The 22,846-nt window shown below is 38.6% G+C and overlaps 1 protein-coding gene and 1 pseudogene across 2 annotated transcripts; one reads left to right on the forward strand and one right to left on the reverse strand.

Moving 5' to 3' along the window:
- Positions 1–503: 503 nt before the first annotated feature.
- Positions 504–9,915, forward strand: LOC148739659 (uncharacterized). Its single transcript, XM_088747143.1, has 8 exons — positions 504–650; positions 920–976; positions 3,241–3,285; positions 3,570–3,626; positions 4,159–4,215; positions 4,431–4,472; positions 4,934–4,985; positions 7,467–9,915. The coding sequence occupies exons 1-7, from the start codon at positions 578–580 to the stop codon at positions 4,963–4,965; spliced, it is 363 nt and encodes a 120-aa protein (XP_088603269.1). The 5' UTR covers positions 504–577; the 3' UTR covers positions 4,966–4,985; positions 7,467–9,915.
- A 478-nt stretch (positions 9,916–10,393) lies between these two features.
- LOC148739660 (diacylglycerol kinase theta-like) lies at positions 10,394–22,277 on the reverse strand (annotated as a pseudogene). The gene is made up of 19 exons (XR_015997434.1): positions 22,128–22,277; positions 21,781–21,892; positions 20,903–20,980; positions 20,358–20,458; positions 19,853–19,904; positions 19,475–19,569; positions 18,674–18,823; positions 18,356–18,397; positions 17,000–17,115; positions 16,704–16,855; positions 16,295–16,443; positions 15,263–15,572; positions 14,774–14,864; positions 14,205–14,266; positions 13,536–13,578; positions 12,972–13,040; positions 12,701–12,754; positions 11,966–12,059; positions 10,394–11,646 (listed from the first exon to the last, which is right to left on the reverse strand). The product of XR_015997434.1 is annotated as a diacylglycerol kinase theta-like (transcript).
- Positions 22,278–22,846: the final 569 nt, after the last annotated feature.

Below are 22,846 nucleotides of genomic sequence, written 5' to 3' on the forward strand. Positions count from 1 at the left end.
AAGGTGCTTGCAAGAGCCCTTCCTTAATGATGGACAGTTATCATCGGTGTAGCTTATAGCTGTTGATACAACAGTTGAAATATCTAGGGATTATGGTGGGTTTCAATGAGCATAATACCTTCATAATATCAGAAACTTTCAATATAAGGTAGTTCTAGAAAAACGAGCAGCAGCTTGACATTTAGTCATTTTTGGTTTGCTGTTTTGATGAAATTAACGTTACAGGGGTTCATATTCCGAGGGGAATAATTTGATTAGCCCCACGCCTACATGCTGCGCCTGGCTAGAAGTTCACAGACATTTTGTTGACATTTGATCACCATTTTTGTTCCTTCGATCGTTGTAATTTTTCTTTCCCCTCCTTCCCACCCCGGTCATGGTTACGCACTCATCCAGTATCAGCCGTAACAGAGACAACATCAATTGCGTTAATTAATGACCCTTCGTCAAAGATTCCAAAAGTTGATAAAGTCTGCAGCTGACTGTTTTAATGCTTTCGAAAACTCACATTATGTTCCTGTTACTCAATCCCTCCCTCAAATGCAAGTAGTCAGATTTAAATGATTGGATTAATGCAATGAATTTTAAACCTAATTGCACAGGTCAAGAAGGAGGAAGTAAGGCTGAACCTGAAAAGTCGACTGAGGAAGGTAAAAAGAATGTGTTGATTTTTAGGAACTGTACATTTGTCCGATATGTCTTGCATTTATTTTCGCCTAAAGTGAAAGATTTTCATGATCTCAACGACTAACTCGGCCAGTTTGTAGGTTTTCTGGTTTGATAGCGGTCAGCGAGCCGGGTTACTTATTAAGACCCTGGTAACTAGTTGACGACATATGTGGTAGCCTACGAAGTGACAGTGACAGCAGCTCTCAATGAAATCCTATATAACTTTATTAACAGCTTTGCTTTCACACAGCTGGTAAAGGTGAGGAGCAGGTGGAGAGAGGAGAGATTCCAGGACATAGTGACAAAGGTAAAGGAGAAAGTAGTTTTTTTTGCAAATCACTCAAGGCACTGTATCAGTTATCGAAGAGTTTGTTTTTTTTTTTATTTTTTTTACCTTGGTAATCACTGGGCATAATACCTGAGAATTGGTTCAAGATTAACGACTTTTTAAAAGTTTGAGTAAAACAAAATCAACGACTCAGTACGCACTAATGTCATTTCCATCGAAAAAACTAGACGCTCGAGGAGCGTTCACTCGGGCTTTTTTTATAGCCATGGGATTCACACCAAACACGAGTACAAGTATAACATAGCTTGTAAATTCGTTTCTAACATAGCTAGCAGAGCCGCGCTATCAAATTCATTATACGAACGCGTGCTCAAAATTCCAATAGTGCACGCTGATAGCGTGAGCAAATCGCTTCGCCAGAAATTTTTTTTCGCTCGAGCAGCCATTGTTAGCGAGGGGAAAAATAATATATTTCGCGACAATAATGATGCAAACAGAGACTCGGCCCACCAGTCCCAAAACGAAGACAATTTTCCGACCCTTTGAATTTTGTATTTAAACTGCAGTAAAATAAAACTCGAGCTTTCAACAGAAATTTTGAAATAAAACCAATTCCTATTTTGCTTAATATTTCGCTTACCGCGAACAATCACTTCTGATAATGTTGTCCGGTTTTCGCGTCGGAATTAATGCAGAATTCCACCGGCTATGTTATAAAACAATTGGTTCATGCTTTTAGCTTTGCACTATCGAGTTATGGAGCACGTGGGAAGTTTAGAGAGCACTCAAGAAGCTAAACTTCCCTCTTGCTCCATAACTCGATAGTGCACGTTAAAGCATGAACCAATTGTTAAGCAATCAAATTCAATTGCGCGAGCGTGCTTCAGTTTCCCATTGTACACGCTCGTGACGTCTGCAAAGAAATGCCTCGCGAGTGACTTCAGCATTTTTCATTAAAAAACGGTGAAAACTTCGCAAAAAAGTTAAACTAGACATGGCAACAAGCGAACAAGCCGATGAAAATCTCCCCACCTTTTTTTTGGGAATGGAATTTTTAACTCCCTAGAAAGAACCCAGAGAAAGGGTAAACAAAACAATCGTCGGTTTCATCTCGTTTCGCAACTCTAACTTCGTTTCCACAGATGAATTCACCTGTCAGTTTTTGACCAATCTAAGACGTGTCATTGAAGCCTAGCGTAATACTTTTCCGAAAGTAGTAGAGCGAGTTTCTGCCCTTTATGCCTAAACTACAGCGTTGAATACGCTATAAAACAATTGCCTTATGTGTCAGCTGTGCGTTCATCGAGACGTGAAGCACTTGGAAGTTTGGAGAGCATTCAAGAAGCTAGAGTTGCTCTCGGCTGCGACTCGTGCAACTCTTAGGCATCGTTCGTGCTCTCCAAACTTCCCCCGTGCTTTAAGTCTCGATGAACGCACGCTAACGCATGAACCAATTGTTAATAGTGATTATGTACGAAATACCAAATCGTACCTTACAAGTATTGAACCCAATAAAAACCAGTGATAGAAACAGGATATTTAATGGAAGGGCTAAGGTTATATATTTAACCTTACTATTTAAGTTTCTTCTGACAGTATCATTATCCAATTCACTGTTGTCAGCGCCAGCTTCGAAGTTGTGTTCACGAACAGTCTTGATTTTATCAGCAAGTGAGGTGTTCGTCTCAGCATCATAGTTTGTTGTTAAATCGGCCGTCACAGTATTGCCAGTATTTTCGTAGTTTGAACGCACATATGGCTCATTTGTTATCTCGTGAGAACTAGTGTGAACTTTCCACATTTGGCTAGCTTTCAAGCAATGAAGTTCGTGGACCGGCCCATTCCGAAAACACTGGACATCATTTAGCGTGGGCCTTCCACGATCGGCGTGTGCGTTTGCATGTGGGATGAGCTTATAAGACAGGAATATTTGCAAATCGGTCTTCACAAAACACAGCATTCTGTAAATTACGTTGTTTACGAAGAGCGGGCTCACGATAACACAAATGGTTCGCACTCTCATCCCCAGTTTCCGCGGTTTACGCAAGGACCGCCTAGGACCATGAGCCCCCTTTTGGCGACTAAAACGGCTTGCATTTTCAGACCCGAGCTTTCCTGCGGAAGCCCGGGTAATAATTTTCTTAAGAAGTTAAAGACGAAAAGAAGGTAGTATTCGAACACATGTGACAGTAAAAGTTTACACACTGATGGAAGGTTCTAAGGCTTTTAATCAAATTTAGATGACTGGATTAATGCAATCTATTGTAAATCTATTTGTGCAGGTCAAGAAGAGAAAAGCAAGTCTAAGCCCAAGGAGCCAACTAAAGGTATAAAGAATGAATTGCTTTTCAGGAACTTTACACTGTCCAACATATGTTGCATTTATTCCCGCGTACAGGGCAAGCTGTTTGTTAACTTAACAACTAGCTAGGTGAAATTTCTGGCTTGATAGCAGACATTGGGCCAGATGTATATCAAGGCTCGTGTATCTATATAAAGGCATTTGTGTTAGCCTACGCAGTGACAGTGACTGTAATTCTCAATGAGATCTCATTCGTAACCTTAAAGGCATCAATATTTTATTCTAATGAATAACTTCGTTTTCACGCAGCTGGTGAATCGGAGATGCAGATGGAGAGTGAAGAGATTCCAGTGTCTAGTGACCAAGGTAGGAGAGAGAGAGAGAGAGAGAGAGAGAGAGAGAGAGAGAGAGAGAGAGAGAGAGAGAGAGAGAGAGAGAGTGGTTCTTGATTAGTCCTTAGGAGGTTAAGGCGCTATTTTAGCATTCTCGAATATTCAGGCCGGGTTCTGTGCTGTCCCTTGTGATCGACCCACAATTCTCGCTCACTTTGCAATATTACCAGTATTCAAATGGACATAAATCAATAAGTACAATTTCTTTTTCAATCGTACTTCTGTTGGTCAAGAAGGAGAAAGTAAGCCTGTACGCAAAAAGACAACTGAGGAAGGTAAAGACAATGAGTTTCTTTTTAGAAACGACACGTCTGGTTACGTTGTTTAACATGTGTTATGAACTTGACAGGTAAATGGGTCATTTTGCTGGCTTATTAGCAGGCCATGGGCCGGGTTTACCCTGCAGACCACTTTATTCATTTACATTTATTTGTCAGCCTACGGAGGAACAATGTCTGTAATTATGCAAATACTGCATTGTAATTAATAACTTTGCTTTCACACAGCTGCTGAATCTGAGGAGCAAATAGCAAGTGAAGAGATCCCAGTGCCCAGTGATAAAGGTAAAGGTGATTGTTGTTTTTAATTAGTTATTCAAGATAATAAGGCATTTTGTGAGTTCTTGAAGCATCTTTTATAACTTGGTAATCACTGGATATTAAATTCTAGTGGAAAGACTGGTTAAGGTCTAATAATATTTTAAGACGCTTAATAGAGACAATATTGAACGATTAAGTACTAAAGTACTTTTTTTAATACATCATTTCTGAATTTGAAGAAGAAAATGCGTTTGAGCCTGACATGGACCTCGTAGAGGAAGGTAACTTTCCTTCTAAATTAGCCAACAGATATGACGTATAATCACTCCACCACTTTGCTTCTAGAAGGTTTGAAGTATTCGGTCTAAACGTCACTATCCACATCAGAAGAGACCAGATCAGTTGAGAGATAAAAGAGTATTTTTATACTTCGTTGTGATGAAGGGTCAAAACCTATATTAAAATACTGACCTATATAATGTGGAGCTGTCTCACTTTTTGTAACATTTTTTTAGCGAGACAGGTATTTGCTCAAATACAGAAAACATAGCTACTTTGTTGTACATCCCTTGAATCGAAATAGCAACTATAATTAATGTTGTGTACCTCAAGTTTCAAAACATTCGTTTACACAGACCAGCAGGAATTGTGTTTCCAGTAGCCCATTCATAATCTCTTGTAACAACAGATTCATATAATTGTAATGAATTTCTATTTCTGTCTCTTTTGGTATTCCATCCAGGAGAAAAAGAAGTGTTTGATACCAGGCTTTAGTTCTCTGCTCTCGAACCAAGGTAAACGAAACGTTTGCTTTAATCGCTGACCGAAAAGGTGCCTAAGACAAATCCCTTAAAATTAAAGAAGTTGGGTTTTGCAGTAAATGGTTTGAACCCGGGGGTAACATGTGAGGGTGTAGTCTGTTCGTCCGGGTGAGTGTAGTCCTGAGAAGTACTGTTGTCGGTGGCAGTGACTGACGTTTCGACAACCCGTGCGGAAGTCATCATCAGAGTCAAGTGAATGATTGTTGTCAGCAGAATGTTCTTATTCCAGTTCGTGTGAAATGATCGGTTGGTTTTGCCGTGATGTTATTGGCTGTAAGACTCAGTGACGTAAGTCGGTCGTGATTGGTCTGTTTCGATCTGTCGGTAAAGTTAGGTTGTTCTTTTTCGGTCGTTTGTGATGTTTATGTCGTGAATGAGTCGTTTGTATGGGGCGGGTAGTTGTTGACATCTGTTTAGGGGAGTCTGTTCTAAGTTAGTAAACCAGCTTTCCAGAGTCAGTCGTTGAAAATAGTCAGTGCTGTAGGTTAGGCATTGCGCAGAGTTCCAGTCAATGTTGTGGTTGGTAAGTCGATGGCGTTCAGCAATGTGATTGCTGACATCACCTTTCCTCGTCGCCCGTCTGTGTTCAGTCAGTCTTGTTGCGAGGTTTCTGCCAGTCTCACCGATGTAGGAGGCTTGGCAATCGGACCAATTGATCTTATAAATCGAAAAAAACGACACCGCAACAAACGACACCGCAACCCCTACGACTACAGCAACCATACCGTACATAAAAGGCGTGTCTGAAAACATCTCGCGCATCTTACTACCCTTCAATATCCGCGTCGCCCACAAACCCATCATCACACTACGTCAGTTACTAACCAACGTTAAAGACAAAGACGAACCGAGGAACAGACAGGGAATGATTTATAAGATCAATTGGTCCGATTGCCAAGCCTCCTAGATCGGTGAGACTGGCAGAAACCTCACAACAAGACTGACTGAACACAGACGGGCGACGAGGAAAGGTGATGTCAGCAATCACATTGCTGAACACCATCGACTTACCAACCACAACATTGACTGGGACTCTGCGCAATGCCTAACCTACAGCACTGACTATTTTCAACGGCTGACTCTGGAAAGCTGGTTTACTAACTTAGAACAGACTCCCCTAAACAGATGTCAACAACTACCCGCCCCATACAAACGACTCATTCACGACATAAACATCACAAACGACCGAAAAAGAACAACCTAACTTTACCGACAGATCGAAACAGACCAATCACGACCGACTTACGTCACTTGAGTCTTACAGCCAATAACATCACGGCAAAACCAACCGATCATTTCACACGAACTGGAATAAGAACATTCTACTGACAACAATCATTCACTTGACTCTGATGATGACTTCCGCACAGGTTGTCGAAACGTCAGTCACTACAACCGACAACAGTCCTTCTCAGGACTACACTCACCCGGACGATCAGACTACACCTTCACAAGTTGGGTTTTGTTTGTTACATACATCTTATGAAACATATGGTATTTTATATTTGAGATGTAGGGTGAAATCTACGATGCGATACAGTGTATATGCATGTGTAGTTCATGATCACTTAAACCTTCAGTACTTTAAGCCCGATCTATGTGATATAATCTGAATCAAAACTGAATTTTTTGATGACAGTCACACAACGTGTTCCGATCCATCAAGCTCTGATCCATTACCCGAAAAATAGACGAGGTCAGAACTCTTCTTCGGCAGTGTAACCGGGTTTATTGAAAATAAACGTTTAAGGTGAAACGAGAAAGCGTCTTCACCGGAGCACCTACAAAATTACTGTTTTCTATGTTTTGACAGCATGCCTCCTGCTATCCCACAATGCTTAACCAAACAATAACGCAACGAGTTACGCGTGACAGAACACAACGTAACTCTAAATTTTTAACCCCGTGCTAACTCAAACCAATTTCAAACTCGAGATTTCATTGCAACTGCAATGATTGGAGCTATGTTCGGAAATAAGAACTCTTCATTCACAGTCACCTGCAAAGCTATTGCAGGCATCCTACTCATTGTTGATGTGTGATTTGAAAAAGTGTGACAAAAAACTGCTGGATGGCTAATGGGCTACACCGAGGAGTGTTCTCGTTCCGTATGGTTATAACTTCATACCTGCCTGCGGTCCTTAATTTACTAACCAGCTTACTGATTGACAGTCTGGTCAACTGACCAGCTGGGTAGCTGGCCAGTACGCTGCGAGATTAAATTGACTAGCTAAACTGTAGCTGAATGACAGATGGGCTGACTATCTGCCTGACTGTCTGGCAGACTGTCCATCTGACCAATGGATATGGTTACAGACTAACTGATTTGTATTATCGCTGCCTTAATCAAGGTGCCGATTACACCTGACTGACTGACTATCGGGTCGGTAAATCAACTAGCCAACGGATCGATGAATGAATCTGTATTAAGCGTGCTTTTTCCCTTTGCCTCAGACATTTAACATTACCAGTACTATGGACATCGCGAGGGCTACAGAAAAATTAGAAGATTCAAGGAAAAAGAAAAAATAACTCTTGAGTAGGAATCTATATGTATTGTCTGTAGTAATATCTTAGTCCGAAACATATGATTTTAATTTCGTTTTCTTTAATCGGTTTGATGTTTACATTAGCTAATAAGCATCTTGTCTGAACTCTTCATCACTTGGATACATAGGTAGGATACCTGAGTGGGCATGTAGCGGCGGGCCATATTCGTTTCGTTTTGTTATGGTGTAACATGTAACATGTATGTCTACCTGCTATTCTAAGTCTGTTACTTTTAGCATGTTTCTGTACACCATAGTTCTTAGAAGACATTCAAACCTGATGGATAAAGGGGAAACACGAGGATATCACGGGTGCAGCCAGGTTAAAGTGCTGTATGGTTAGGCCTACAATTTTTCTTTCGCCTGTTTCACTCTTAAAATAGATCTCTCACAAATTTTAAAACAAATTTTGAACGTTCTCATGGTGGAGGCCCACGACAAGTCGAAAAGCTGGTTACGCTCCTGATATAATAAGACATTTTAGTCTGTATGCTGATCTACCCATTGACGTTATTCCTTATTATCAATAATAATATAGCTTAGTAAATGTGTTGGTTAGAAATGCTCCACTGGTTTTAAAACTAATGTTTAGCTCATTACCATGGTACTTTTTTAGCTTGTTCGGAGCTTGTCCTTAGTTTAAAAGGAATTCGATGTCCTGAATAAATTCCTTCCCCGCTTCTATCTCAGTTTTTTCCAAAACTGCGATTTGATAATAGGACATAAATCATAGCTGACCGGAGCAAATGTTTAATTAACGCTTAAATTAAGTTTCGAAAGTTCAGTTTCAATGGTATCTCTAGTTTAAAAAACAGACAAGCAAATATTGAACAAACACCTAGAATTTAATTGGGGGAAATCCGTTAAATCAATGATTAGAAATTTTAGCGACAGTATAACAATGATCTAAAAGCTCATTTTAAGAATGTTTTTTGACTCGTAATGATAATAATAATAGTTTAATATTTGTAGTGCGGAAATGCCATTTACATATGATCAAATGCGCAAATGCGACTCGGTAGAGAGAATCACTCGCCCTATAACTGCTTTTCATTCGAACGGAAAAGGAAAAAGCAAGGAACAACTCAGACACATGTACGGGTCAAAACTATCTCAGAATTTTACTTCTCTCTTTTCAGAATTTTTCTGCTTGATACCAAATTTTGATCAATACATCTAATATTGAAACGAACAAAAAGGGCTAATGATGCGATCACAATAGTAAAACATCAACGCGATTTAGTAAGAATTATCAGAGATTTATCAGTAGAACAAAGATTTAGATAGCTCATATCTAGAATTTTGTTTAACTCGTTTAAGAGTAATTCGCTCTCAGATTGCGTTTTAATCGTAGAGAACGATGAATCATCTAACATTTGGCAAGAAAGACTTAGACAAGTGTACCGGTCAAAACATCATTCACAACATATTTGGTAGCAGGCTGCTAATCTAAATAGTTCATTACTTACAGATTACGTGTGAAATTGTTCCATTTCACAAGTATCTTTAGTTGAAAATTACAAAGTAGGGTAAAAATGCAGAAAAATTGAAAATCTTACTGGTAGAGACGTTACTTATGAAAGATTTCAAGTGGTAGATATAAAATGATCTAAGTAGCTAATTTCTTGAATTTTTGTAACTTTCATGAGATCATTATGGTAGTTAAAGGTAGAGTGGCGTCATTTCCGCAATGTTTCGACGTTTATCATAAGTGCTTATTATAAAAAAAGAAATATTAGAAAGATGTTTGGGTAACGAGTAACAAGAACAATTTGAATAGTTCATTCCCACAACTGGCATGAGAGAGTTTTACGCCATTTAGATTAAATTAAACTAAATGAATAAATCCCATGAAAGTATACAAAAAAAGAAAAGAAAAACAGGAAAATATAACAGGTAAGGCGTCGGTTGTTACAGATTTTTTTACAGAATACAAATGATCTAAATAGCTCATTTCTAGAATTTTCATAACTCGTTTGCGAACATTATAATCATTGAGAGTTGCAGTGACGTCTGTCACTTTTTTAACATAATTCGTCATTATTATTGATATTAACCATAACACAAAAAAAAAAAAGAAAAAAGGTCTTTGGATACCACAAAAATAGGTATTTGGTAGCGTTTTGAAGTCTAATTTTGTAGTTCATTTTTACATTGTTTGACTCATATCGAGAATTCTAGTTCATTGTATTATGTTGGTATTCAAACTGTTTGAAAGTTTTGTTCAAACGTGTTCATCAAACATAACTTTTACAGCAAGAATATCTTTGAAGCAAAAGTGGCATTTAGAGGAAAATGACACCGAGTTAAGATTTACTGTAAAACGAAGCCTTCAATAAATCTGAAAGACCTTATACATGAGTCCGTTCATGGTTTACCCTTTCGGAAGTTGCGAAGTCTCGCTTCAGTTTCCCCAGCAGTATGGATTATGTGTAACAATGGCCTGTCTTAAAGTGAACTGATTCAAAAATGATTTCTGTATCTCTTGTCCTAAGCGAGCCTTGATCGCACTGGGTGAGGGGGTAGGTAAATGGCCTGGGTGAGGGGGTAGGTCAATGGCCTGGGTGAGGGGGGGTAGGTAAATGGCCTGGGTGAGGGGGTAGGTCAATGGCCTGGGTGAGGGGGTAGGTCAATGGCCTTGGATTACTCATAATTTCGAACATTTGTTTTAATAAATTATTTAGTTTGAATATTTCTTAATTCGAAGAAAGGCGTCGCCTCTCTTCTCCGAGCCCAACAACCGCTATGCCTCTAACGAGGACAAAAGAAAAGCCATGAAAAGGTTATTTCACAAATTTAATTCCTTCGCAACACGGCTACATCAATCTATTTTGTTATAATGACACATTTCAATCAATTTAAAGGCGCAAATGTTTACTTGTTTGAAAATGGATACTTCAGCAGCTAACCTTTTTGGTACACATAATTACAAGTACAACATTCATTTAAGAACATATTCGGATAGAAATTCTCTTGAAATTCTCAGTTATTTTCTGTAAAAATTGGTGGGATGAGCTAAAATTTGAACTCCACCTCAAGACAGAGGTTTTATCACTTTAATTTGTACTTTTGACATGACTGTCGACTAGCATGGTATGAGTTTGGTTCTTTCGCGCGTATTGTCGACTACGACGCCTTTGCCCTTTTACGAGCAGAGTAGAGAAAGACGGAGTGTGGCTGAGACACGGTTTCTGAATTACTTTATACCACTTGAATGAAAGTATTATGGCCGTTGCTAGGAATCGAATCCAAAAGCACGAATGGTAACAGAGCTGAATAACGTATCCGCACGCGCTAGATTTTCGCGCAGAAAAACTGATTTTGAGTCGTTTGCCTTGTTGATTTTCTATTCTGTTGCTTCGAGGCGTCGTTTTCGTTGCCGCTTTTTTTTTTTTTTTTTTTTTTTTTTTTTTTACAGAACCTTCAAAAACTTTGTACACCCTTAAATATTTTCGAAAATTAATGTTCTCCTTAAAAACTTTGGAAATAGGAAAATGTCTTCGACGACAACAAAATGCCTCGGTTTCAAATGCTAGCTCCTTTTTCTTTCCGCGAATTTCGCTAAATTTTAAACCACGTATGCTTGAGCCTGCGTTGTTGACCGCGTACATTTGACGTAACATTTCGTTATTAAGCTCTGTCATGAAAGGTAAGTTACACCGAAGAGGTTCGAGTGTTGACGCCTGATGAAGACGTATTTTAGTCTGAACTATTTGTATTTACAGACGTCAGCAAGACAGCGTACACCCAGAGCTATACAAATGACATTAGTTTTCTTCAAAATTTAAAATTACATTTTCTCGGCTGAAACAATACCTTACTAGATGAACTTTGCAAGATAAACAAGTTATATATAAATCAGAGCTGGTACAAATCTTCAGTATAGTTTCTAATGAAGCGGCTATAATTGTGAGTCACTCTTATATGTAAGATTATTTTCTTCCGTGAGAAAAGGCCCGGGAAAACTCTGTTTAATCGTCATAAAAAATAGTTCTCGTTGCGCTGGGGCTTGAAGGAGGACGAGACGAGCTTGAAGGTCTTCTTAGGTTTTTCACTTTAAGTTTTCTCTTCGAAAGCATCAGTGCCTAAAGAAAACAAGAAGTAAAATGAACTAGAGAGGAAATTTCGAGAAGTGTTCGTTAGCCGTTTTTGTTCTACCAATATATAAATATTTAAATCTCTTAGTAAGAATTCTGACTAAAAGTAGTCCGGTTATAAACTTTAAATGAATTCTTGGATGTCAATGTTAAAAAGAAAATCATATGTTTCTTAGCTAAAAGAAAGATAAGATTAAATTGGTTTCCGGGATGTCCCACGTGCAACTTTATCACTGAGATCCGAGCCTTTTATTTTCTCCGGCCAGTAGTCTTTAACAAAGTTATTACACGGTTTTCTGTACAATACCTGTGTTAGTATGGGCCGCACGATTACCCGGAGGCTGCATCCAAGGTTCATCATCTATTTGTACAGGCATCTCTGATTTTAATTTGATATTTATCTGTAATAAAAATCATAATAATGGATAAAAAAAGGATTGAAGTGCGTGAATAAAGAGGGTCAGCTTTTAAAGAAACTGTGTTGCTGCGTCGGTGGGGATACTACAACATAATTTGGTTTTATCAGCTGAGTTGATATTATAAATTGATCACCATGGAGGGTGTTTGAAGCTGAGGTTTCGAGCGTTAGTCCCTCGTTAGAGCGAATGGTGGAATTGTGAGTTGTGTATTTTCTATACAGAAAAATGGAACTACGCTATGGGGGCAGTTTTGCTGTCTTTGAGAAATTTACTCAGGCTCATTAACACCAAACTGCACTCGAAATCGTGTCATTACCTATAGTTATTGGTTACTTGGGAGAAATACCCTATTTTTCCCTAGCCGATGTTCGAAAACCAGAGCTTGCGCTCTTTCTTCTCAGGGGGGAACGAAAAAGAATAGCCCACGTGTAGCCGTAGCCGTACTCCTCCCGCCCCGTGGAGAAACAAAAGGGAGGGTACGGTTACACGTGGGCTTGGGGAAGGGCGGAAATCATTCTTCGCCAACATGGTAATGTACAAACAAGAATGAAAAGATAACAATAAGAGAGAATAACTCACTTATGGCTTCATTTGTTTACTGGATTACAACGAGAAATCTTTACCTGGGCTCCCTGTGCCAGTCGGATACCAGTCCTGATTCCACTTTGAATTTGACCCTATAAGTAAAAAGGAAAAAAAAACACTTGTCTTCATATTCACTGCTAAATGAAAACGTTTCCGATCCATATACGTAAGAAATGACATGGCTGGGTACAAAAAATAAGGCAGTTAGTAGTGAAACATCACGTGGTGCAGATTGGAGAGAACTGTATAGAGAATCCACCTGCTGATGTTATGGCATAAAAGGCAAAGCCGGTAGTGATTCTGACTTACCATGTGCATGACTCCCTGAAGTCCAACTACCTCTACAAGACCATCACAGTGACAAGCTGAGGCATAACCCTGCAAACAGAGTCAGCAATTCTCAATTAAGAGTCGAAGAGGAATCCGGGATCGCATCTGTTTTAATTAACTTTGCTTTGTGATTGGTCCAGATATCTCAAGTCACCATCTGAACTAATCAGGAGCAAAACCAAAGCCACCGTGTTTTGGTCGTTTGCAACATTCGTACTCACAAATGATGGCGTTCTCGTTGGCTAAATGTACTTGCAATTTTGTCTTTTCTGGTTGGCCCTTGTGATTTCTTCTGTGTTGATCATGTTTACTGTAGGTGTTCTCAAACGATATATCGGTCGGTATATCGGGCGAGAGTCGGTCGATACTCGACCGATACTTATTTGAGACTCGGTCGAGACTCGGTCGAGACTCGATTGATATATCGGCCGAGATGTATTTCGGCCGATATAGCGATTGACTCGACTGCGTGTTTTTAAAGACCTCACTTGCCTGGGACAAAAAGGACAAAGATCAATGCTAAATTCAAGTCGTATTACATACATCTTCTTTGTCTGGTCCCCATGCATCCGTACCTGTTCCCCAACTAGACGGACAAAAAAAATTATAAAAAATTAAGGGGAAAACTCAATACAAATAAAAACAAAATCCCTCACGTGTATAGAAGCGATACTCGCACGTGAACTGCTACTGATCAATCAGAAAAGAAAACTTTAAAGTTCAACTTTAACTAGATTCGAACCCATGCCTTCCAGCCAGATACAGTCTGGGTGCTACACCCGACCGGGCTGCAAAGTCACATGACGGGCGCGAGACAATTAGGTCATTTTCGATTTATTAAAATTCTAACATGGCTCTGAGGCTTGGAGGTATACAACTAAAGAAATTGATTATTCATCCCTCAACCTCGATGTTGTTCCTTTGTTTTGTTTTCCCAATCCTGGCAGCCAAGTTTGAATTTTGATATTTCGAAAATGGCCTCTTTTTGTACGTTCTTCGTTCACGTAAAGGAATCAGATTTTAATGAAATGAAATTCGTCGTGTTGACCTAAATTAGTACTATTTTGACCTCAGGATGAAAACTGAACATCTTAAAATTACGCTTTGAAACCTATTTTAATCTGTTTTCTCAATCCACTCAAGTGGAAATTTCACCACTGCAACACTGATTCGAATTCTTTTGACTGACTTCAACTTCCAGCTTTCACTAACCTGCCTATGTTAGGAATAACAATTCCTTCTAGTGTTGGTAAGTCAATTTTTTTGCCATCAATCTGAACCAAACAGAAAAAAACAAATGAAAATGCTGAGAAACGAGAGAAAGATAGATCACTGGAACCGCAAGGAGTACAACAGGCAAAAAAGTTTCAAGGGATACTCGAAAAAACCATCTCATTCGGGCGTTAAATTTTTAAGACAAACATCTTCAACTACTTGGCATTCAATCACTCAGTGTCGAATACAATTGACAAACGATGATGATTTTAGGACAACACTCAATATTAAATGAGTGAAGTTTGTAAACAAGACAGACACCTTCCCAGTGTAGGAGCTTTTAACGCTTTCGCAAAGTGAGGCTACTGTAACTATTGCTATTCCACCTGATTGTGATGCTACTTCATCGTAGATTAACATCCTCCACCTTCCCTTTTCGCGGGATTTTGTCGGGTTTATTCGGCCGTTCGCTGTGGGTAAAGAGACGCTTTCTAAGAACACCGAATTCATCCCATGAAGGCAACCATGTAAGCTATTCCAATATCTTCGTTCTACAGATTAATCACCTCTATTTCGACTTCGTGAGTAAATGTCCGCAAGTAGCCTTTGACCATTTTCTTTATTCCTGCTCTAAAGTAAACTCCTTTGTTATGAAGCCTGAAAAAAGAAAAATCAGAGAATCGACGAACTCTTACTTACAATAAATCATAAAACGCAAGGTCGAAGTTTTCTAACCTATCCACTTTCAAAAGCGCTTACGATGGAAGTTAAAATCTATTGGACGTTTGACTGCTCCGTGTCCGTTTATAACCTTTGGAGGGTGGGAAGGGGGAGGTAGTCTGTAAGACTTCTAAAATGATAAATAGAATCGGGCACGCACATTCCCACAGACGAATTCGAAATACAGACGACAAAGAGAACAACTCAGAAGACTATGAAACATTTGTTATCAATTGCAAGTGCCATCCAATAGCCTTAGAAATCAACACTTTTCCTTAAATCGAGCAGATCTAAAACTACTGTAATAAGTACGTTTACTTTTTTTGCATCCTCACCTGCTATGGAATTTATCAGGTGCTTCCTTTCTCTGAAGATGAAAATCTAAACAAAGCTCAGCTCCAATTCCGAAGCCAAAGTAGTTATTCATCGTAAAAATACTAGGATCGTCCTCTCTTCCTCCCATCGAACCAAGTGCGCTGTTGTTTGACAGTGTGTCAGGAACGGTAGTGTTCACGGAGTCAAACATGACACACCATCTATCAAGAAACACTTCGTGAGCCTGGTCAATGGCCATGAGTAGCGATACAGAACTCTCGCCGTCAGAGTAACCACTTCCCCAATGGAGGATACGAGAGAGATCATTACCTGTACGTTTACAATCTAATTTAGTTTCCCAAACATTATCTATCCACTAAGAAGAACCCTAAAGAGATCGGTACATGCGAGCTGAGAATCTCATCCAACTTCCATCTCAATCTGTATCCACTAACGAAATCCCCACAAAGAAATTATAAATCACGAGAAGGGAGTGGGCGTCAGTCCTTCCCAACAGAGTAAAAAAGGGGAAATCTTACGAATATTAAAATCCCTTATAGGCGATGAGTAATGGCCTTTCCCGAAGTCGAGAATCTCAGGCAATTTCCAACCTATTCTCCATCTACTATGCTCAGAGGAAGGGCTAACGATTGAAACGACAGCTTTTCAAATGCGTCTTAGCGGTTTGTCTATCACTGTAAACCTCTAGTTGTTAACCACGTGCTGGAAACGCTCATTTAATTGTCACATGAAGCATTAAGCTTCGAATAATTATCGATGATCGTTCGTTGATCTTCTTTTAAATACAAAGGCTGTTGAGGCCTAAGAAATTCAATTAGAAAGTTTGCACGACTTTTTGGAGTGTCCATCACTTAGAAGCACGTGAGGCAAAGTCGAGGTTAGTTTTCGATTGACCAAGTTTGTCGCATGAGTCTTGAGATCGATCACACAGCCTAGTACAACAAAACCTACACAAGGCTTTATGTTCGACTCTGGAAAGATATTTTCTCTAACTCGCAGTTTACAGGAGTCACTTGTAACAATCCACTTACCAGTGCCAAGAGGAAGTACTGCTGATGCAGGTAACTTACACTTCAACTCTTCAACAACATCATCTAAAAACGACAACACCCAGCCAACTGTCCCATCGCCACCACAGATCAAGACACGAAAATCAGCAATAGATCTGAAAGCGTAAAACATGAAACAAACACAATAATCAATTTTAGACCACGGGACAAAGATGAGAGAAGAAAAACAAGGCTCGTAGCATTGGGTATAAAATAGCTCTAACTGATCAAGACGCAACCTAAACGACAAAATGAGATTTGTATCACTTAATTTTTGTTATGTAAATACACAAATCATTTTTCGAAATGCTACGTACTTAGTAATGAAGAAACTTCAACTTGAATTGCAAAATACAGTTTTCTAGATACGAAGGGCAGGAGTTTAACATACCCTAATAATGGGCCTCCTTCTGTGAGGCTGTACACTTGATGAGGGTTGAGCAGTCTCTGGAGAGCTGCTGAGATATCAGCCCCCTGACCACCTCCACTTCTGGAGTTAACCAGTACTAGAAGGGGTTGGCTCCCAGGGGGGAACAGCCCAGGCTACAAGAAGGAGGAAACAAAAACGACAGGATAAGCATAACTCCTTTTTTGACTCAGGTCAAGGTTTTTTTTTTAGCATTTTTTTAAGTACTTCCAGAAATACTCTAGAGAAAAACCTCTGCTCTTGAATTTGCAGCTACTTACATGAATAGTGGGTAGGATTCTCACCAACAGCTCTTTGTTGTCCATAGTAAAATTTTTGAATTTATTTACAGCAACGGCTGCTGTGTCAGCGGCAGGAAATAACCCAAACACCATACCTGGAAAGAGTTACAATGTCAACATTGGGTGACGTATTTAACGGTAAACAAACTACAAAAACAAAAGAAAAAAATAACTTCCTCAGTCGTTTTTGTCATATTACCTGCTTCGCGAGCGAGTGTTTTTATGTCAATCCTGATTTCTGATTGACAAAAGCGGCGGTTCTGCTCTCGCAAGATTGTCTAGCGAATTCCACAAAGTAAAACTCAATGACTTATCTTTGAGTTATCAAAGATAAGTCATTGATATCTATGAAATGCATTATCTTCCATCCACGGCGTAAACAGATTGATCTCTCCAAAGTTAACACCTATATAAATAACCCTCCTGCAACCCGGGTGGAGAAATGTCATTGTATAATTAAATGCAGCCGGTTTACATCCCACGTCATTCTTAGGCAGTCTCGTATGTCACCAGGGAGCAGTAATGGAATTTCAAAGTAAGCATTGCAGTCTGTCAAAACGAAGAAAAGCACGTAAGGTATTAAATATGCAAAAAAAGAAAAGGACATAGCACTCGGTCCAAATGCTTCATGAAACAAAGCTAACCCCACTTTCTTATAAATTAACAATGGGACAAAACCTTAAACGAGATCAAAGCCAATCAGAGCACAGGATTCGCCTTATCTTGCCCACCGGCAATGCCAGCGATATTTAGTAAATAAACCCCTTCGGGCGCCCGGTATGTCGGCTGATAATGTCCGCGGCTGAGAGATTGTCCGAAAAATGAGTATTTTGGCCGAGAAGCGAAGCCTTGAGGGCAAATATGAAATTTTGAGGACAATCTCTCAGCCAAGGACATTATCAGCCGACATTATAGCAAGCCAGAACAGGGTTTATTTATTTTATAACCCTTTCATTAGTTTCCACGTCGCAATTAAACTGCGCGTAAACAAACAGAAAAAGCCAGTGGTGATCTGATGGCGAATGCCCGTGATTTGACGCGAGCAAGCAAAAAAAACACGAGTTTGGTTTCCTTCCATGTAAATAGGAGAACGGAAAAGTTGAAACTCTTGTGTTGACTATGTTTTTTTTTTTTTTTTTGCACGGTAAAAATCGGAGGACAAATGTCGACGCAGACGGGGGTTATTGCGTGATAACTGTCCTGTGATTTTGCACCACGTGACGTATAGTAACCAACAAAATCGCGTCAAAATTAATGGGTGGATTATAAACTGTAATAATACTAAGTCTTGTGTAAATAGATTCATGCACTGAACTTTAGAATCTAGTAGCTCACCATAACTTGGAAACACACTTTTCATCTCACATTATTCCATAGCTGCAAAACAATTACATAAAAACTGTTAATTGAAATGAAGAAAGAGGATGAGAACAACCAAAACCAGAAACCGTCCTCAGAAGATTCCAATGCACAAGTTATTGGGCCACTAAAATGTCTCTTGTTAACTCGTTCCCAAACCTCCATTCCCCTTGCAAAGTGGAATGAACGTGACAGGTTGTCAAGCGAACGAGGACTCAGTGGACGAAATTAATCTCGCATAAAACAAAGTCAATTGTCTATAAGCATCTCACAAACAAACAAAACATAACTCACTTTCTCCTAGAATGTCGCCAGTCAAAGTTTTGTATTTACTTGGTTCCAGGCCTACTGGGAGACTGCCAACACAAATGCATATACACTTCCCAAGGGTTCTAAGTTTTCCCTCAAGTAGAATCTTGTGAGTTTCATTTTCCTTACAGACTTCTGCAAAGAGAAGACGTTAAGTCAATTTTATAGAGAACCTATGATCTTCAGATAAAAGCAATATTTGTTAATATATATCATTAGAAATCACTTTGCACTTATCAAAGAAAGTTATAATTAAAGACAGAATAGCTGGAAGCACGAAATTATATAAAGAGCTAAATTATGGCTACGTAATCCGGCAGAACTTTCCTGCTTCTGTACATTCTAAAAAGAATTCAATCTGGTAAAAATCAAAATCCAGATGGCCATAAATTTGAGAATAGCCACCATGATTGAAACTTTAGAGGAAGTCAATTGGAAGGTGAAAAGACAGAGAAGTGCCTCACTCCGATAATTAAAACAAACAATCAAAAAAAAAAAAAAAAAAATAGGAGAGTTTTGGGAGTCCAAAACAAAGGAAGGGGTCAGCTTTCCTGAGTGAGGAGGGGAAGGCGATTTCCTGAGGAACGTTCACTCAGTTGAGGAAATATAAAGGTAATATAGTCCGTGAGGAAAATGTCATTTACACTGAGAACTAATAGAAGAAAAAGTATCAAAGTCCTCCCAATTGATAACATTTACAAAGTTCAAGGGCTTATTATTAATTTGAAACAAAAGGTTAAAATTACATGCATTCCAAAGTCCTACTGATTAATAAAAAAATCTTACTCTTCTACTATCCATCAAGGATTTCCATGGACAGTCATTGTGTTCTATTCTTCGTTCATGGACAGATGATTCAATAAGAATAAAAGTAGTGTGAACTGGCAGGTTAATTATCAAAAAGTGCTAAATTTGAAATTGAATGTACTGCATGGAGTTCTATGAAGAATTTGTGAGTAGTTTTTTACACACGCTCTCGAGTATTTCTTTCACCCGCGCGTAATTTGCGTGTAAATTGCATGCAATATGGCGGATTTACAAGCATAATATGCGCGTGTAATGCTGCTATTCTTTCTGTCGGTATTGTTTGCAGTATTGAGTTAATTACGACCTCAATTATGAAAAATGAGTTCAGAAAAATCTACATAAAATGGGATATGTTACCTCCTTGAGTTAGGTGTACTTCATTCAGGGAAAAGTCATTTTCATTGGCACCCTGTGCATAAGAATTAATTTCATAGTTAACAAAAAAAACAGAGGAATTCCATTCAAACTTCACTCAATTAGTATTTAATTTATTTTAAATTGCATTAAAAATCAGTCCTGTGAAACAAAAAGAAAGATTGAAAATGTTCCAAAAGATTGGACTACATAATGAGGAGAAGAGTGATGGAAGTGAACTGAGAGAAAGGATGAGAGTGAAAAAAGAGAGGGAAGGAAAAGGAAGCATGGAAGCGAAAAAGTAAAGGAAAGAGGAAGGGAGAGGGGGCCAGAGAGGAAGCAGTGGAAGAAAGGAGAGAGGAATTGAGAAACAATCAAGAGAAAGATGAAGGGGTGTGAGGGGGTGGGGGAGGGGGGGGGGGGCGGGAAGGGAGAAAGCAAGGAAGAAAGGGAGGGAGGAGAGCACCCTAAAAATTGATGACATAACGCACTGAAACTTGAGACAAACCTTCAATCCAAATTTTTCTAAAGCAGCACTTATCACATCTGTAGCAGTTGTCTGTGCAGTCACTGGGATTGTCTTGAACGTTCCTGCCACATTGTATTGGGTATGTTACAAAATAATTTGTTCACTATATAGTTAAACACCCACAGCTGAGTAAAAACTGCAGTTTTGTCCTTACATGGAGCATGTGGTTGGTTAAAAAGTTGAGAAAAAAAAGGCAATCAGTACACACAGATTTTTAACATTCTAAGAGGGGGATATCTCTCAACTTACCAAAGAAATGTTTAAGCATCAACAAATTATGCAGACGGGACGGATCAATTTTCATGAACTAGAGCCCTGCACAGGTATCCCAAAGGTCATGGTTTCAAATCCCATATGGGCCTAAATTTTTTTGAGGGCTTATTTCCACTACTCCATAAGTAGGGTTTATTACTACGAGGTTCCCTTTCCTACAAAATTGAAGACTTCATAAGCCAGAGAGTACTTTGAATATTTCTGTCAGATTCCTGCAAAATCACACCAATCTCCCAATACGACATAACTCTCAGAGTAAACTCTTATATATCCTTTCCATCTATCTGCACCCTGCAGTGGGGAATTGATTAAATGAAAAGAGAACAAGTTTAAATATCCAAAAGCAAGAACCATGCTGACTTATAACCTTGTTTACAGGAAAAATATTATTTTAAAACATCTAATATGATAGGAGTACAGCTAGGAAAGGGAATGGCTGGTAGACTCAGAATAACTAGAAAGCTAATCAGGCTGGGTAACATACTGGTAATAAATCAAACCGTAATACTTAGATTTTGGGTAGTTGACTACAAATGAAAGAAGAAAAACAAAAAGGAAAAGAAGAAAAAAAAGTGTGAGGTAAAAATAAGATAAAAAAATAATATCCAGAAATAAAATTAACATGGTAATAATTAAGAAGAACACAAAGTATTGCATACACTGTTACAGTTATTGTAGTAATATGGATATATCCAACAATATGAACCCTTTAACCCTAAGAGTGATTAGCATCTAATTTATCCTTACAGTATCACCCTTGAATCAAACATTAAGGTCAGGAGAATAACAGAAATGATCAACAACTACAAAAGCTCCTGATTGATAAACAAACTCTCCCTGCCAGCAATATAGGAAATGTATAGAGAACAGTACGGAGAATATGCATACTGATGTATGGGTGATGGGGTGTAAAGGGTTAATAACATGGATTATTTTAATCACAATTTTAAAAGAAATCAACCTTTTTGCTCATGAGAGTGATCAAAAATTAATTTCTCCTTAGAAAAAGTGATATGATGACCAGCAGAAAGGTGAGGAGAGGGAAAAACATGTAAAAGTGACGCAGATTTCAGGGCAGTTTCTCAAGGATAAAGTTATAACTAAAAGAATATAAAGCAGACAGTGAAGAGAATGGAGATTTTGAACTTGAGAGTCCTTGTTATCTCACCTTCATCAACAGTTCTAGCAAGGTAATAATTGCTGGGATCATCTGTGATGTGAAATTTTTTCAGGGCTTCTTCCTAAGAAATAATAAAAAAAAAACAACAACAATGCTAAAATTTGAAGATGTAATATATTATAATACCCTTTTGGTAATAATAGTCTACATCAAGTTCTTTGGAAACTGGAGACCCCACTGCCAAACCATTCACCTGCCTCAGCTTTTTCAGAAGTAAATTCTGGTCTTATTTCAACCTAATTATTTCAAATAAATTTATTAGAGTGTTACAAGTTACACCTGAGTTGCATACTCACTAGAACACACAAGCTGGCTTGAGCTGTCCTTGGAATCACTATGTTGAGTCCCATAACAGTTCCATATCTTCACCCAATCTTCTCATACCATTCCCAGATATGGGTCATTATATGGCCCCTGTTTTGCCATATCACTCCCATACTTTTTCTTCCCATACCATTCCCAGATATGGGTCATTATATGGCCCATGTTTTGCCGTATCACTCCCATACTTTTTCTTTGGTAAGGGTTAATTTTAATAAGTTTCATCTATTACAAGGAATGAAATTTATTTTATTAGTGTTATAAATTTAATTATATTACTTAGCTTAGCATGTATATAAACATCATTACGAGGTTCCATGAATACAGAGGTTGAGGGAAGAACTTGCTACAAATCAACACATCCAAACACAGTCAGGTAAGTATCTATAATTTAGCTGTACTAGGTGATATAGTAGGTAATAGCATGATTTGTGGTTACCATGGCATTTTGCATTATTACCACTTTCAAGTGATCTTCCAAAATTGTCCAAAATACGGCATACTATGAATAGGTGAGTGCATGATATTTAGAAAATTTTGAAAATTAATATTAATTAAATGGGCCAGTATTATTGACAAATACCACCCATAAGTCAGGCTATTATTTGTTTATAAGAGAAGTCAAGAAAAAATTGGTAATGCACATACAAGAGACCTTTATTTTGTTGCAATTGGAAAGACAGACACAGGTGTC

Source organism: Stylophora pistillata, chromosome 2 (genome assembly GCF_964205215.1).
Source record: "Stylophora pistillata chromosome 2, jaStyPist1.2, whole genome shotgun sequence".
In the NCBI taxonomy this organism is placed as follows: domain Eukaryota; kingdom Metazoa; phylum Cnidaria; class Anthozoa; order Scleractinia; family Pocilloporidae; genus Stylophora; species Stylophora pistillata.

Coding starts and splice junctions, on each gene's coding strand:
- LOC148739659 (XM_088747143.1), top strand. CDS start 578: ATGAATTTTAAACCTAATTGCACAGGTCAAGAAGGAGGAAGTAAGGCT. Junction 3,627..4,158: donor TCCAGTGTCTAGTGACCAAG/GTAGGAGAGAGA, acceptor GCTTTCACACAG/CTGCTGAATCTGAGGAGCAA. Junction 4,473..4,933: donor CATGGACCTCGTAGAGGAAG/GTAACTTTCCTT, acceptor TATTCCATCCAG/GAGAAAAAGAAGTGTTTGAT.